At 33.9% G+C, this 17,494-nt stretch overlaps 1 protein-coding gene across 1 annotated transcript; it reads right to left on the reverse strand.

The window, feature by feature from the left end:
* Nucleotides 1-4,331: 4,331 nt before the first annotated feature.
* On the reverse strand, nucleotides 4,332-15,197 carry LOC120356007 (forkhead box protein J1-B-like). The gene is made up of 4 exons (XM_039444784.1): nucleotides 14,787-15,197; nucleotides 12,226-12,401; nucleotides 8,316-8,454; nucleotides 4,332-4,609 (listed from the first exon to the last, which is right to left on the reverse strand). Exons 1-4 carry the CDS (start codon nucleotides 15,139-15,141, stop codon nucleotides 4,332-4,334), a joined length of 948 nt encoding a protein of 315 aa, XP_039300718.1. The 5' UTR covers nucleotides 15,142-15,197.
* Between the last annotated feature and the right edge of the window lie 2,297 nt (nucleotides 15,198-17,494).

Below are 17,494 nucleotides of genomic sequence, written 5' to 3' on the forward strand. Positions count from 1 at the left end.
AACTTCTGAACAATCGACTGATAATAATTGCTTATAATAATCACTTATTATTGCGATTTGACTAGAGTTTATATCAATCTACATTGATATAACGTGGACGTTACAATATGGACGGAAGAGACAATTTAATATTTATACATTTTTCACTCAATAAGACACTTATTATCGTTTACAATTATTGGATACAAATAATCTATCAATAAGATGTTTATTTTATCAATATGTTTTCACAACAGTCATTGCTTTGAAGAAATCTTAAAGTTTCACAACTTCACCACAATATAATCTTATTGCTTATCTAGTTTTGTTAAACCTAAATTAATTCAAATAAGATTATTCAGAATAATTATGTGTTATGTAGAAATGTATCAGTTGATTTAATATATTACTAATTCACTTCAATGAGTTGAATGATAGACGGATTTGATCAATGAATTAATTTATCATTTATTCATCTTTGAATACAAGATGGATATTCATTTATCCCCAAGATTAAGACACTGTAAGAAGGCCTCACTTTTATAGATGTGAGACGAAAATGATTACAATTTTTTGTCATTGAACGATTATACAAAATAGTCAAGTAATTTCATTGCAGAATTTGAATGGAAGGATAAAGAAAAGTATAGGAAACATATTTTATTGTACTTAAAAATAAAGTGATAAATTGAATGAAAAAGACTAAGAAATTGTCAAAAACCACAGATTTATTGATACTTGGAAAAAAGTTTGTAAGTATCAATAAATCTGTGGTTTTTGACAATTTCTTAGTCAAACTTTTTTGACATTTCTTAGAAACTTTTTTCCAAGTATCAATAAATCTGTGGTTTTTGACAATTTCTTAGTCAAACTTTTTTGACATTTCTTAGAAACTTTTTTCTAAGTATCAATAAATCTGTGGTTTTTGACAATTTCTTAGTCTTTTTCATTCAATATGAATAATTACCACAATATCAACTTCTCAACTACACAAAAAGTGATAAATATAATGCTTGATTTTGAGACTTATATAAAATACACTCATATGAAATAGCGATCAATACTGTATACTGTATTATATTCCAATTTTATGTTGAAATGTATGTATTTTATTAACAAAATGGCAAATACAGTATAGAAATTATCACAAATTGCATTTCAGAATTGCTGATTGAGGCACTTCAACAGGCACAGAACTATTTGTAATAGATTTTTATATGAGTATTTGATAGAGTTACATTATTATTGTCGAAGTAGACGACAGATTAATACACTATTCATGGTTTGCACTCAGCTCATGAATGATTCAGAGTCCCACACAAGGTGGGCTTAGCTTGTAATTCATATCTGTGCGTAAAAGAATTCCGCCGTCCTTATACAAATTTATGGACAGTTTATACCAAATAAGAACAAATTAAAAAGCAATTAAGTACCCTACCGTAGTCCAATCTTCACTTCATAGGAAGACTATTCTCAAAACCTCCAGTTCTCATAACAGCCAGATAATCATACTAATTTATACAGTATTAGTTCATGATATTACATTAGACTTATTCAATTTGAATTTCTTTCATTTTTAAATTGTAATTTTGGGCGGTTTGTAATTAATAAGCTTCAAATCCTCCAAATGTTTTGAATAGGACATAAGTTAATTGAAGCCGGTTTCATCTAAAAGTATATCAACTCAATCACATTATAAACAATCCTTATTACAATACTTTCTTTGGTCATCAGTTTTAAGCCAAACTTTTTAAGACACATTGATAGGCTAGACTCTAGAGGCTTATTATTGCTGTGATAATGAAATTATAGAGAAAAATAGGATAGATACAAATTTTTAAAGAAATAATTTCAATTCTTTGAACTTATATTATTATGATAGGCATAACAAATGGAACAGAACCGTTCTATAATATTTCATCCAGTTTAATGACGCTTTATTTCATCATAAAACTGAGATAATTATTAATTATCGAAAAAATTATTCTGATATTATGAGAGATATGTATCAATGAGTTGTCATTGAATTGAAACCTTTGTATTCAAACAGAAATGTATGATCTTAGACATAATAACTGAAGCAGAATAAATTTATATCATTCTTTCCACCTTTTCTGTAGGGCTATGTTCTATAGTGAGGTCCACGTTATAATTGCAGTGGAGAAAGATATGAAAACATCGTTGCCGATTCTCTGATAGTTGATACCGTTATATATCATGTCGATTCTCTTCCTTGCCACTGCCTTCTATGGTGGATAGCTGATACCGATATATCTGATGTAATATCAACTGTTCATGGTAGTTGTTTAAATTCATCAATCAATTATATATTATTTTCCTAGAGAATATACTTTTCAGTGATTTAATAATGAAGTTTCGTGATTAATATTGAATATCTTGTTAATAATGATATTATTTCTGCATTGTTGAAATACAATCTGGCAACGTTGTGAAGCTACAAAAGGAGTTACCTATCTGCTTTGTCGAATGACAGACAAGTATAGCAACATCAATGCTGATCAAATACTGCTATTATAACGTGTACCTCACTGCAGGGTTGTGTTCTATACCTACTTGAATTAAAGCAGCCTCCGACGTGGAGGGATATGTGGAGCAGAGAGAATGGAATAGAATGCCTTTATTTTATACCTGGGAGGGCGAAGTTAGGGCGCAGTCGGCCCTCTCTTACACTTAACCCCCTCTGAGAGAGATAGAGGGAGTTGGCGAACCAGTTCAGCCAATAATCAAAGTGATGAATAGAGTCGTAGAGACAAGCGTTGTTGCCAAGTTGTCGATCAGACTCAGTCGATGCAGTGCTTCCAGAGAGAAAACTATAGTCTGAGAAATTTTTACCAATTTCATTATAAAAACTTTAATCCCATATCAGTGAATGAAGTTTGTAAATAGTAATTATAACAGGCAACAAGCAACTATATTGAGGTGCACGTTATAATGACAGTATTTGATCAACTTTGGTTTTGCTATTCTTGTCTATCATTCGACAAAGCCGGTGGTACTATCCTTTTCTAGGTCCACAACGATGCCAATTATGTTTTGACAGGGTAGAAATATAATTAATTAATGCAGAGAATCGGCATCGCTATTCTCCTATCTTTATCTACTGCCATTATAACGTGGACCTCACTATAATAACTTATACTCCAACACATATCATTTATAGTGGAGTGTATATTATTTATTCTTTGAATTATCTTTGCCTATTGAGAATTTATTAAATGCATAAAACTTCATTGTTTTTATTGTTATAGTATTCTAATTTGTAATGTAATTGTTTTTGATGGATACATTTCATTTGATTCGATTTTACTTTTCACGCGGCTCTCTCTTGAAGACAGAGAGGTCTGATGCTCTTTCCTCCACTATTCACTCCCACTACCTAACAGCATTCTACCCACCTTTGTGTCAGCTTCCAATTGTGCACAGCATGCTTACTCCTCTCCACTACTCTGTCCATGCTACAAACTGTGGAAGGAGAAATCGGGTTCCCCTCTTCATGTTGAAAGTACGAGGGTAGGCTGATAAGTAATGGTTAGGTTAGGTTAGGTTTGTACTCATGTTTGTAGAGTACTAACCAAATAACCCTCAGAGGCGAGCCTGGTGGCATGTGAAAGTTCTATCTATCCTCTACACGACTGCGTAGTTAGAAGGTGTTGTGTCCATCCAGTTTGGTTTGATTAGTGAAAGAATGGTGTTGTGTTCTGTTGTTATGTGTTAAGGTAAACAGAGCACGGTTCTTGAATTTTTTATGTCTGAGAAAATCTAATGAAATGTAATACCATATAGAGAAACAATAGTGTAAGTAGATATCCCATGGTATAGGGCGTTTATGTCGCAACTTTCACTGTTATCTCAAGCCGATTACTGTTGATTACTGTCGAATTTCACTGTTTTGTTGGGGTGAGAGTGTATGAACTGCACAATATAAGAGACTACCAGTGTCACACAGCTTCACAGGAAAGAATTACTTGAACTATCGGCTTGAGATAACAGTAAAAGTTGTGACATAGAAGCAGTATACCATGGGATATCTACTTATGCTATTGTTTCTCTATGGTAATACCTATCTCTTGGTATTTGTATCATGAAGTGCTGAACACTCACTAGAGACTTTAAAAAATTGACTGGTTTAGCAGGGAAACATCGCCGCCGCTGTATCCCTACTTTTCTATGCTCCGCATATCCCTTCAAGTTGGAAGAACTTTTAATTCAACCATAGTTGAGAGTCAAATTCTTGTTGGAAAATGGAAAATAACTAAACATCTAAATAGTATCTAGAAGAGAATGCAAGGCTCGAGTTGAGATCATCCCACCCGCCATTACCCCACAAGCAGTTAGCCACTCATCTTCAGCGAAAACGTCTCAGTTTGGAATGTTGGCAGAATGCTTTCCACAGTCATGTTCAAGTTGGTAAGGTTGAGGGTTAGCGAGGGAGGCGGCATGATTGTAGAGGGGCTTTCGCTGACTGGTGGCTGGTTTGGCGGCGTGAGGGGGGGATCTGATGGTGACGTCATTACCACGAGCTCTGAGATGACGTCACAACGGCGACCGTTGACGCGGCGGCGTTTGCGTTTTGAGCGGTTACGGCGGCGGTTGCTCAAGCCACTGCTACCTGTTGGCGGAAAATCAGTGAAAATCGCGGAAAAACAATGAAAATTTAAATATTTTTGAAGAATATAGGCTACTTACTTTCTAAATAGGTACTCACTTTTTAGGGCAGCTGAAAGTATTGATACACAATAGAATGTTAATAAAACAATATAAAAATCTTGAAGCACTCTTTATTTAAAAAAAAAAACTTGGAAATAGTTCAACTTTTTGTGTAGTCGAGAAGTTGATATTGTGGTAGTTATTCATATTGAATGAAAAAGACTAAGATAAATTGTCAAAAACCACAGATTTAATCTAAGAAACAATTTCTTAGTCTTTTTCATTCAAAATAGTTCAACTTGAAAAAAATAAAGAGTGCTTCAAGATTTTTTATATTGTTTTTATTAATTTGAATAGTAGCCCATGTAAATAAAGTGTTTTTACAATAGAAGGGTACTAGATCACTACCTCCGTAAACAAAGCCATAGTGCATCACAGGTGGTTGATGGTAACGTTGGCACAGGTACGGCTCCCACACCAATAAAAACACTAGCTGATATAGATCAGCTGAAATCAACAATTTTTATCGGTGTAGGAGCCCTACCTGTGCTGACGTCACCAGAATGAATATGGCTTGTTTACGGAGGTAGTGATCTAGTCCCTTCTATTTTGTACTTATATATTTTATATCTGACAATTTACGTATCAAACGGAATATTCCCGACAGTATTCTATGTAATGATGAGTAATAAATAAATAAATCAATAGATTTAATCAGATGTTGTGAACAGTTCGAGGATTGAAAAGTCATGCGACCTGAATGAATATACAAACTTTCGAGTTTGGGTGCGTGACTTTACGATCACTCTGTATAAAAGTGAAAATATAGTAGGCCAAATAATAATCAATGTAGGCCTAATAATAATTGAATGTCAATGTCAATAGTTTAACACTGTATTCAGAAAAGATGTTTTAGAATTTCTCCATGGACATATTAATCATGTTTAGTTATATTTTCATATATATATCACTGACATATAGACATATCAACTGTCTTGTCAATGCCTTCTATAGACGGTAGCTGATACAGTTTTATTGATGTAATATTACTGTTCAATCTTCTTTGAAATAATCAATTATATTTTATTAAGCAAGAAATCATATTTTTCAATGCATCATTTTTCAAATGGGGAGTTGCATGCAGACTCCCCAGTATGTGACTGTGGGATGATGGAGCAGACAGTGCACCACATTATATTTGAGTGTGAGAGACGTGCCTACCTGGGCGAGGCTAACGACTTCACTGTAGCCAGTCCCCAGGCAGTACAGTATATTTCATCCCTCGAAGTGCACTTATAAAAGTGTGAAATTTTAAAAATTTGACAAAAATGTCATACACTAAATAAATAAATATATATTTCAATAATTTCATAATGAATTTCAAATCAAATCAAATCGTTTTTATTTTGTCAAAAAAAAAACACAACTCAGTGAAATAAAAATATAAACTTCTATACAGTTATTCCTGTCAAAATAAAAATACTACTTGCTAAATTATTTACAATTTGTATGCAAGTAGGAGGTCAGTGAAAAAAAGTTTTTAATGCTACGTTCACACACCACACTCACACATCTTTCTCTTTCAAGTTTGTATGTGCAAAAAAGGTAAATAAGTATTCTAATAGAATGGGAACGATAATTACAGAAAAATACTCTTATAGTTTCAGGCAGACATCCAGAAGCCATTTTGATATTTGTTTTTTCAAAAGTATTTTGTTCTCAATATTTCTTATATAATCAGGTAGATAGTTGGAAAATTTTGGCCCCAAAAAGACAAAGGATTTCTGAAAAAAGTGTTACACTCTGGAGTGTCTAGCTAAATTTCAACTACTCTTCTAGTTCTGTATACATTATCATTCTCGAACATTTGCCGACTTCGATTGCCTGATAACATGTAAAAGGATGATAAGACTTTGAAAATTTCATAGCGCAATGGCAAACAATCGAAAAATTGAAAGATAGGAAAAGAGTGTTCGATCCTGCTCACACCCTTCATACACCGTACTATGGCTTTTTGAAGCACAATTGGAGGTGCTAGATGGGTTTTGTAGGTGGATCCCCAGCAACTAATGCCATAACTTAATTTGGAATCCACCAGAGCAAAATAGAGTTGCTTGAGCACTGCTAAAGGAATGAATTTTCTAAGGTGGTAGAATTTTTTTAGAATATGGCGGAGATAATTTTTTAATTTACAAATGTGATCAGACCAAGAGAGTTTCTCATCCACTACCAGACCTAGATATCTGATGGAATCAGTTTGTGCCACAGTACCACAATCTTCATGAATTTTCATGATTAAAATGAAATACTTGGTTATTAATTATTAATTCTACATTGTTGAAAGACGATCTGGCAACAGAGCAAAGCGAAAAAGAGATAGCGCTATCCGCTCTGTTGAATGATAGACAAGGATAGCAATACCATTGCTAATCTAACACTGCCATTATAACGTGGACCTCACTATAGTAATGAATTGGTGAGTGAAAGTGTATTTTCATTGTACAAATGGATAAAAAGATTCACAAAAAAGCTACACTTTTGCTGCAAAGTGTCAGTCTATTTTTTAACAAATTAATGAATGAATTTGTGTTGCATGAAGATAAAGCTGCTTACACTAAACGCACCGGCGAGTGCAAGCGTTCAGTGTGAGTGTTTCATTCTTTCCAGTTTTAATTTCTCATCTGCACGCTTGTTCATGCATAACCAAGCGTGCGCTTGCACATACACGCATCCAAAGTGATCACTGATCACACCCTAAAGCCGTGAACATACTGAACAAATGTACAACATACATGTTTGAGAGGCTCAGTGACAAACATTTTTAAAAGTTTCAATTTCAATTTCAATTTCATTTATTGCCAATTAGAATATTCAAAACATATTACAAACTCTTTATAATATAACATATCATTAAAATATAATAAATAAGCTAATTACTCATACATATACTTGAATAAAATATAAAATCTAGGCATCACCAGCAAAAAGAAAATCTTTGCCCGCTGGTGAGAGTTGCAAAACAGTAAAAGAAAAAACATAATATTTCGAAATAATGCAAAAAGTTAAAGTTAAATTTAACTAATAATTACAAAATTTTATAACAGCAGAATCATAAAAAATCAAACAAATATTGTGCAGAGAGAAGACTATAAAATGAAAATAAAATAATCTAAATTAAATTGTTATATTCAAGGTAAAGAAATATTCCCTCTTATGACCACTCATTGACGCTCTTTTTACTAATTTTGAAAGGTATTGCATTGATCAGTTTACTGCTTGTGTAAATTAGCTGTCTTGTGATCAATGAAAGTTTAGTAGGATAAACTTGAAATTCCTCTGTTACACCCATTGTTTGTCAAACAGAAATCTACTGTTTTTAGAAATATTCCAGTGTTTGCTGGTCTCCACACTTACAAATATTTTGTTTGGTGCCGCGTCCACACTGGCCACGGGCTAACATTGTTTGTCAAACTTAATAAAATTTGCCCAAACCGTTTCAATGAACATGTTTGTCGAAGATATGTTCAGTATGGACCCCGTTTAACATAGAGTCAACAATCTGATAATAAGTCGATGATTAAATTTACAAAACAAGCCACACTTTTCGCTGCAAGGGTTAGTCAATTCATAAACGAATAGATGGATAAAAAGTGAGTAGAAATACTTGCCTAGCCGTCTCCTATTCCTCTGACCTTCCTCCAGACGATCCAAGTCCAGCTTCCAGAATCCTCCCTTACCAGGCTCGTCCCTTGACCGAGGCACTTTTACAAAGCACTTGTTCAAAGAAAGGTTGTGTCTTATCGAGTTCTGAAAAATTATACAATATCATTTTATTATGGAAACAATTATAATACAGGAAATCTAATCAGCTTTGGTATTGCCCATCCTCGACTCCTTCATAACTGCTTTAAAAATAATAGTATAAATACATTTGTAATAATATTTCACCCAACCATATGACAAGGAAAGTACTTGATATGGAGACACAGTCGAGGGGCAGAGGCAGACCCCGTCTCACATGGCTAGGTTTAGGTCATAAAAATATGAAGCAGTTGGACCTGACAAATCAGACGACCCAGGATCGTTCCAACTGGAGACTTAGATCGAGGAGAGCCGACTCCAAATAATGGGAAAAAGGAAGAAGAGACATTTGTAATAATATTGTATTAGGCAGTCATTGATGCCTATCTTTGATGGCAGTCATTTGCCATCATATGTCAGAGATCTACCTTATCCTAGTTTCAGAAAGTCAATAAACAAATTGCCAAGTGACAACCCATTTCATAGTTTGACTGAATTTTATGAAAACTCCTTCAATAATGTTTGTCTTATAAAATAATGTATATTATACTATAGTGAGGTCCACGTTATAATGGCAGTGGATAAAGATAGAAAAATAGCGATGCCGATTCTCTGAATTGATTAGTTATATTTCTACACTGTCAAAAACATAATTGGCATCGTTGTGCACCTTGAAATGGATAGTACCACCGGCTTTGTCGAATGATAGACAAGCATATCAAAACCAAAGTTGAACAAATACTGTCATTATAACGTGGACCTCACTATAGTATGTGTATAAGATTATATTTGTTATTTATGAGTTACCTAGATGGTATAAGTTTGTATTGAGTGGGTCTCCACCCAAATTATTAATGTATGTTTCTTTTAAATTCTCTGACATTGTCTAATGCAATTTTGTAATTGTTCTTTGACAAAAATAAATTATTTATTTATTTATTACTATTGTATTCTTATACAATTTTGTAATTGTTCTTTGACAAAAATAAATTATTTATTTATTTATTACTATTGTATTCTTATACAATTTTGTAATTGTTCTTTGACAAAAATAAATTATTTATTTATTTATTACTATTGTATTCTTATACAATTTTGTAATTGTTCTTTGACAAAAATTAATCATTATTTATTACTATTGTATTCTTGTATAACTTTAAAGTAATAATTCCAGTGACAACAAGATGAATAACCAACAACGGATATATTGTATTTAAAATAGTCATAAAATTCTAGTATTAACACCTTCAGGTAACATTTGAGTAGTGTCATTAGAAATTGGCAGGGATGCTGCAGAACAACTGAATCAATCCGTCTATACATTCAGAACTCGAACTCATAGTGAATTTGCCATTTCCAATGAGTACTATAGCCTTTATTCAGCTACTATTTCTATAAATATGTCTGTATATATTAATAACTATGGAATTTCATTATGTGCAATTTATATTCTTTGATTTGCTGAAGAATGTTAATAAATTGAATTAGGTATAATGGTTTTATATGTACAAAAAATGAAAAAATACCACAATCAACTTGAAAGAACTCACTCTCTCTATAATGGTTTTATATGTACAAAAAATGAAAAAATAACCACAATCAACTTGAAAGAACTCACTCTCTCTATAATGGTTTTATATGTAAAAAGAATGGAAAAATAACCACAATCAACTTGAAAGAACTCACTCTCTCTATAATGGTTTTATATGTACAAAAAATGAAAAATAACCACAATCAACTTGAAAGAACTCACTCTCTCTATAATGGTTTTATATGTACAAAAATGAAAAAACCACAATCAACTTGAAAGAACTCACTCTCTATAATGGTTTTATATGTAAAAAGAATGGAAAAATAACCACAATCAACTTGAAAGAACTCACTCTCTCTATAATGGTTTTATATGTACAAAAAATGAAAAATAACCACAATCAACTTGAAAGAACTCACTCTCTCTATAATGGTTTTATATGTACAAAAAATGAAAAAATAACCACAATCAACTTGAAAGAACTCACTCTCTCTATAATGGTTTTATATGTAAAAAAAAATAAAAAATAACCACAATCAACTTGAAAGAACTCACTCTCTCTATAATGGTTTTATATGTAAAAAGAATGGAAAAATAACCACAATCAACTTGAAAGAACTCACTCTCTCTATAATGGTTTTATATGTAAAAAAATGAAAAATAACCACAATCAACTTGAAAGAATTCACTCTCCACTCACAGACTCATGTCTTTGTAAAGAGTAGTTACTGTTAAATTAATTTTATAAATTTGTATTATGTTGTTTGTGAATAAAACGCTATTTGATTTGATAAAAAACTTCAGTCTTTGTTTGGCTTGAAATGAGGATCACCAGCACAAAACATGTCACCACAATAAAAACGAGAGTGTTGTTACTTTTCATAAAAAAGTATTTTTCCTACAGTTACCTTGAAAAGTGGCCATTGCTGCACTGATTACAGAACGCAAAGAATCACTTTTCCGCTCTAGTGCGGACTTTCCGCTCTAGACTTTAGGATCTTAGGATTAAGGTTTTTATCAATACACGGAAAAACATTTGATGGATTTCAGGCAATTTTACCCATAATTACCCACTTTTCATATTCAATGGTAACTGTAGGAAAAACTTAATGTGAAATACGTGCGCAAAGTTCCTCTGCTGCTCTCAAGAAACCATTCCGCCCTCGCCTACGGCTCGGGCGTAAACGTTTCTTTCGGTGCAGCAAACTGTCACTTTGCGCAATAGTTGCACAAATAACTATTACTTTGAACTTTTGAAAAATTACTTCTACATTCAAAAATTCCTTTCATATAGATGGTTCAGTCGCGAGAAGTATTTCTGTATATATTTTGAAGATTTCTTGCAATTTAAAGATTTTCCTCGTTACTGGCTATGTAACGAATAGTTTACATTCAGAATGATTATATATTGATATTCAGTTTTGAAATTTCACTAAAGATTCCTTATCGCAAACTGCAAACTCCAAATTTTGAGAATTCTCTTCACAATCATCTCTTTCTTTCTTTCTTTATCCGGCGCTACAGCCCTAGGTGAGCTCTGGCCTCCTTCACAACACACCTCCATTCTTCCCTGTTCATGGCTCTTTCCTTCCATCCTCTCACCCCCATCTTTCTCGGGTAATCCATCACTTGGTCCACCCACCTGTTCCTTGGCCTACCTTTCTTTCTTCTGTTGTGCAACTTGCTATTAAAAACTATCTTCGGCATTCTAGCCTCACTCATCCTCATCACATGCCCCCCCAACCACCTTATTCTTTGGGCTTTAATGAAGCGTACTATATTTTCTCCTTTTATTAATGCCTCTATTTCCTCATTTTTTCTTATTCGCCATTGCTGCTCATTAACCTGAACGGGACCGTAAATTCTTCTTAGTATGGATCTTTCAAAGATTTTTAACGCATTTTCGTCAGCCATATTCATCACCCAAGTCTCTGCCGCATATGTTGCCACTGGACGCACCAATGTTTTATATATTGTTATCTTGGTGGCTCCTGCCGACCAACTTACTTTTAAATAATCTAACATTGGCATAGTAGGCCCTATTAGCTGCTTGAATCCTTTCTTTTATATAAGCATTATTACCTGTGACATTTATTGGGCATCCTAGATACTTGAAGTTCTCTACACCTGCAAACTTTTTGTTATTCACCTTCACAATCATCTATTATAATATCATCTTCATAATATTTCTCATCTATTATCATGAACTTTGAATAAGTATTGATTATTTTGAGTGTATTGCTCACCTGCCATGTAGGATCAGCGTTCCTGTAGTAGAGGAAGTTATCCCTGATCCATGCATAGATGGCAGATAGGGTCATCTTATTATTGTTGGCCCTCATAGCCATACAGATGAGGGTGGCATACGAGAATGGCGGCTTGTGATCCCCGCTTAGCTTGTAGTCTTCGGCACAGGCTGGATCTGTTTAAATAAATACAAAATAGTCAATAGAAATTGATTGATTCAATATTATTTAAATTTATAGTAATAATAACAATTTTTGTATGGCTTTTATTGGTGGGGAGTTCCTGACGGAAGTTTCACCTCGCCTAATGAAATAAATTACAATAAAAATAATAATAATTATTTATATCATCTATTATGTTCTTCAAGAACAGCAGTAATGACTGTCATTCCTGTAATGATTATGGTAACGTGAAAATATAAATTATTCAAATAATGTTATTTGGAATGATCTTGTAGATATAATTGGTATCTTACAAATCACTCAGTATTTTTTTAGCATTTCTGCTATTAGAGACTATATACATAGTTTTATTACATATTGAGAGAAGCTCTACCAACGTGAATATGAGACTTGATAGACATTCTCATAACACGAGAAATTGCAATAGAATAGACTTATGCCTACCATATATAATCTCCTATCTAAAACAGCTAACAGCTATGATACTATTGGGATAAAAAATTTAACTACCCATAGATTGGGATAAAAAACTACCCATAGATCTTACATTGAAGACTGAAAATAAATTTAAAAGTAAATTATCGAATTGGCTCATGTTGAATCCTTTTTATAGTATAGATGAATTCCTTGAGAATGCAAATTTGTTTAGTCATTCAATTTATGTGGAGGCTGTAAATTGTTATTCCGTCTGTATTCATACACTAAGCTGCGTTTACACCAAAGTTATTAACAAAATGTTTATAACTAATTCCTTAGAGATTCTATTAGATTGAACTTAACTTATCATACACATGATGAACATATGTGTTTGACAAGTTCCGTTCAATCTAATAGAATCTATAATGACGGAAAAATAAACAGTTAATAACATTTGTGTAAACGCAGCTTAGTGTATGAATACAGACGGAATAACAATTTACAGCCTCCACATAAATTGAATGACTAAAAAAATTTGCATTCTCAAGGAATTCATCTATACTATAAAAAGGATTCAACATGAGCCAATTCGATAATTTACTTTTAAATTTATTTTCAGTCTTCAATGTAACATAGTGTTATATATGATACATGAATATCTGATTTATTTACTTTACATGTTATTGACATAACATTTTTAATGTTAATTGTCACTTATTAATCGTAAAATGTCACTTATTTCGACTCTGTATGATATGTGTGATATCATATTGTTATATTATATATTGTCTGATGTTATATTATTAACTGTATAAACTTGACGTACCGGTAGACTATCTACAAAATGGATTTGATGACAAAAAATTATATTTATTTAATTTAGGCACATTAGTGAGGCTCATTCAATATATTATTTTCCTTGCTGTTTTAAATCTCATGAGAATTAATTTGTGGTATTACAATGATATTGTGCCAAAATAGGCTAATATTATACATAGGTATTAAAATTTGTCAATGACACCTTAATGAAGTATTTTTTTCAATTTTTGGTCTTCTTTCAGATTGAGATGATTAGTTTTTTTAACACTGTTGTATGAGAGCAAAATGCATTTCATCTACTATTGATTCTAGTATTTTTCTTGTGTAGCCTAATTCATGTATTGTCCTCAAGTTATGTTCAGTTATCCTCAATAATTATGGAGTGGTTCTACATAAAATTCTGTTCTCCTTTCGGATTGAGATGATATTAGTTTTATAACACTGCTGTATTAGAGCAAAATGCATTTTATCTACTATTGATTCTAATATTTCCCTTGTGTAATTCATGATATTGTCCTCAAGTTATGTTCAGTTATCCTCAATAACTAAGAAGTGGTTCTACAACAAAGTTTGCCCTAAAAGTTCAATATCACATTTTAATTCTCCTCAACCTTAGACATTAGCCCATGTTAGGAGCTTTCTTCTTACTACTGTTTGTATTAATACAAACATCAAGTATCCTTTTTATTTAACACATTTCAACAATATTTTCTGCCTACTCTGCCATTATCAAGTTTAAACTTAATTTTTAAGGGTACTTCATTTATTTATATTGTTTTTGTTAATTTCAATAAAGCATAGCATATAAAAGTGAAGTTATTTTACTGTTCGTATTTATTAGTATTGTTAGCTACACTGTGAATGAAGAAGAATAGAATTCAATTTAAATCAATACCCAATTCGGGCACAATCTGAGAAGAATTGAAAAAAATCCAAAAGATTCATTGGATATATTTATTTCTCCATTTATTTATTTACCTACATTGATAAATACAATATCATTCTCAACTATGAATGATTGGCTTTATGTGTTGATGTTGTGGAGCTTATCTATAATTATTGTGTGTTTTATTTTAGTGGGTTTTCAACTGCGTTTCAATCAGTGTTTTTTAAACTATAAGATTGAATTAAAATTTACTTACTGAGTGTCAGCCTTAGAGTCTGTGCGGCCTTATGTCCGTTGGCGGTCTTGGCGAGTGAGTGAGAGGGTGTGTGCGCGTGGGAGGGAGAATTGGGAGGCGTGGGGAGAGAGGAGACACAGCTGTTGAGGAGGTCTGATTGGTGCAACCAGTGGAGACTGGTGAGATCGCATCGGTCTTCGTCGGTAGCTGGCTGCGGCATCAGTTTATGGTCGTTGCCGCATCGGTCTTCGTCTTTTATAGGCTGCAGAATCAGTTGATGGTCGTTCCCGCATCGGTCTTCGTCGTTTGAGGGCTGCAGCATCATTTGGTGGTCATTGCTGCATTGGTCTTCGTCGGTAGCTGGCTGCAGAATCATTTGATGGTCGTTCCCGCATCGGTCTTCGTCGTTTGTGGGTAGCAGAATCAGTTGATGATTGTTTCCGCATGGTCTTCATCGTTTGTGGGCTGCAGAATCATTTGATGGTCGTTCCCGCATCGGTCTTCGTCGTTTGTGGGTAGCAGAATCGTTGATGATTGCTCCCGCATTGGTCTTCATCGTTTGTGGGCTGCAGAATCATTTGATGGTCGTTCCCGCATCGGTCTTCGTCGTTTGTGGGCTGCAGGATCAGATTGATCAGAGATATGGCCGCATCGGTCTTCGTCGCTTGTGAGCTGCGGCATCAGCTGATGTTGATCGTCGCATCGCGAGGATTTGATTGACGGCGGTGGAGGTTCGACAGTTACTGCTGCCTGACCTAATAACAAAATAAATTAATTAATAATAATTTATTATTAATAATTGTTAACAATATTTATTGGAGACAATACTTTATAGTGGAATGAAAACATCTCCAGTCTCCAGACTCGAACGGATATGCGAGCAGAGTAAAGTAGGGATACAGCGCCGCAATGTTGCCGTGCTGAACCGGATTCATCATTCAGGCTAAATTGCCGTTTATATTTCGACCGAATCTTATCAAATCTTGTGAATGTTGAAAACACAAACGGCCACACCTATTAAGCGTTCTCAGGTGATCGGAAGAGTTTCCATCCTGCTAGTCGACACTAAAAAATCTGTGTGTGGCGCACTCTCACCACTTTCCTTGCCGTTATGACAATTGATCACTGACGCTAGTGTTTATTTATTTTTATTTATTCTTACAAAATCTAGGAGTGCAACAGGCATAACAGCCCAAACGCACTCATGAACAGGAAATACATTATAAAAATTATTACAAAAAATAGATATTATAAATACTAGAAAATTAATAAAAGAGAATGTTTAATGGTACATGTGAAAAACAGAAAAGAAAAATAGTATAATAGCTACTCTGAAAAAGAAAAGAACAATGTTAAAGGTAAATGATAAAATTTGAATTTGATTATTCAATAAGCTCAATCATAACCACAAAAATAACAACATATAACCTACGTATTACATATGGTTCTAAGAGAAGTGATAAAATACTAGACAAAAGGGATCAAAAGGGAGTGAAAAAATATTAAAAGTTAGTTAGTGGAAAAAGGGTGACCATGGAGAGAACAAAAAAAAGGCCATTGTGAACCAGAGTAAATTAAGAACAACAGGTCTATATTACTCTTCAATTGAAGAATGGCGACATTTTTCTCTTGAAGCTCCATTTAGACAAGCAAAAGAGATCCACCTGACCATCACAGCAGAGGAATATACGAGGAATACGATTCATTGGTGAGTATAATGACCAACCGTGTTACATCTACAGATTGAGAACTCTTGCCGATTACGATTATTGAAGACAGGAACCTTAAATTCAGCCTTGCCAACAGATTAGGACTGCTCACGGAACCGTTCACAAGACCATAGAGGAATAAACAAGAAAGTACCTTCCGTCTGATGCCAAAGTCTCAAAGCCGAACATGCTGCGCAACACACCAGTTGGAAACCCCAAAGGACAAGGACGATTCTGTTTTCTACAAATAACAATCTCAAAATTTATTCTGAACAATTTCAATCTCATGTATCAGACCCACCAGATGGGGATCCCAGACCACCGCGCAATATTCAAGCAAGCTCCGAACAAGGCTAGGAAGAGAGCCATCAAGCCTTCAACATCTCTGAACCCAGCCGTAGATCTCATGATGAAACCCAGCATCCTATTAGCCCTACCAACCAAAGAATGGACATGGGGAGCAAAACTCAGAGAAGAATCAAACAATACACCCAGATCTTTGAAAATATCGACTCTAGAGAGTTGAAAGCCGTTAATTCTATAATTGAAAATAGGATAATTCAGCTTACGAGTGAAGACCATAAATTTACATTTGCCACATTTGAGATCGAGGCAAACACGGATCGACGGCCGTTATCCGTGCACCACCGACCCAGACAATCCAGGTCACTTTGCAGCAGAACAGAGTCATTATGGCAATCACCTCCTGTAGATCTTCAAGTCATCGCAAACATCAAACAATTGGATTGCACAGGCAGCCAGGTAGGTCATTAATAACATTAAGAACAACAAAGGACCCAAATTACTACCCTGAGGCACACCAGAGAACTGACATAAGTGCTAGATTTCAAATTCAAGACAGAAACATAATTAAGACGATCACTCAGGTAGTCAGAAAAGAAACTAACAAGGTGAGGCACCAACCAAAACTAGATAATTTGCAAACAAGCCGCTTATGACTGATTCTATCAAAAGCCTTGGAAAAGTCAGTGTATACTACATCCACTCTACCCCCAACAT

This window comes from Nilaparvata lugens, unplaced genomic scaffold (assembly GCF_014356525.2).
Source record: "Nilaparvata lugens isolate BPH unplaced genomic scaffold, ASM1435652v1 scaffold5499, whole genome shotgun sequence".
NCBI classification, from domain to species: domain Eukaryota; kingdom Metazoa; phylum Arthropoda; class Insecta; order Hemiptera; family Delphacidae; genus Nilaparvata; species Nilaparvata lugens.

Excerpts from the sequence above, each read along its gene's own strand:
- LOC120356007 (XM_039444784.1), bottom strand. The coding sequence starts at position 15,141 with ATGATTCTGCAGCCAGCTACCGACGAAGACCAATGCAGCAATGACCAC. Across the intron at positions 12,402-14,786 it reads GACTCTAAGGCTGACACTCA|ATCCAGCCTGTGCCGAAGAC; the intron begins GTAAGTAAATTT and ends TTATTTAAACAG. Across the intron at positions 4,610-8,315 it reads GAGGAATAGGAGACGGCTAG|GTAGCAGTGGCTTGAGCAAC; the intron begins GCAAGTATTTCT and ends TTCCGCCAACAG.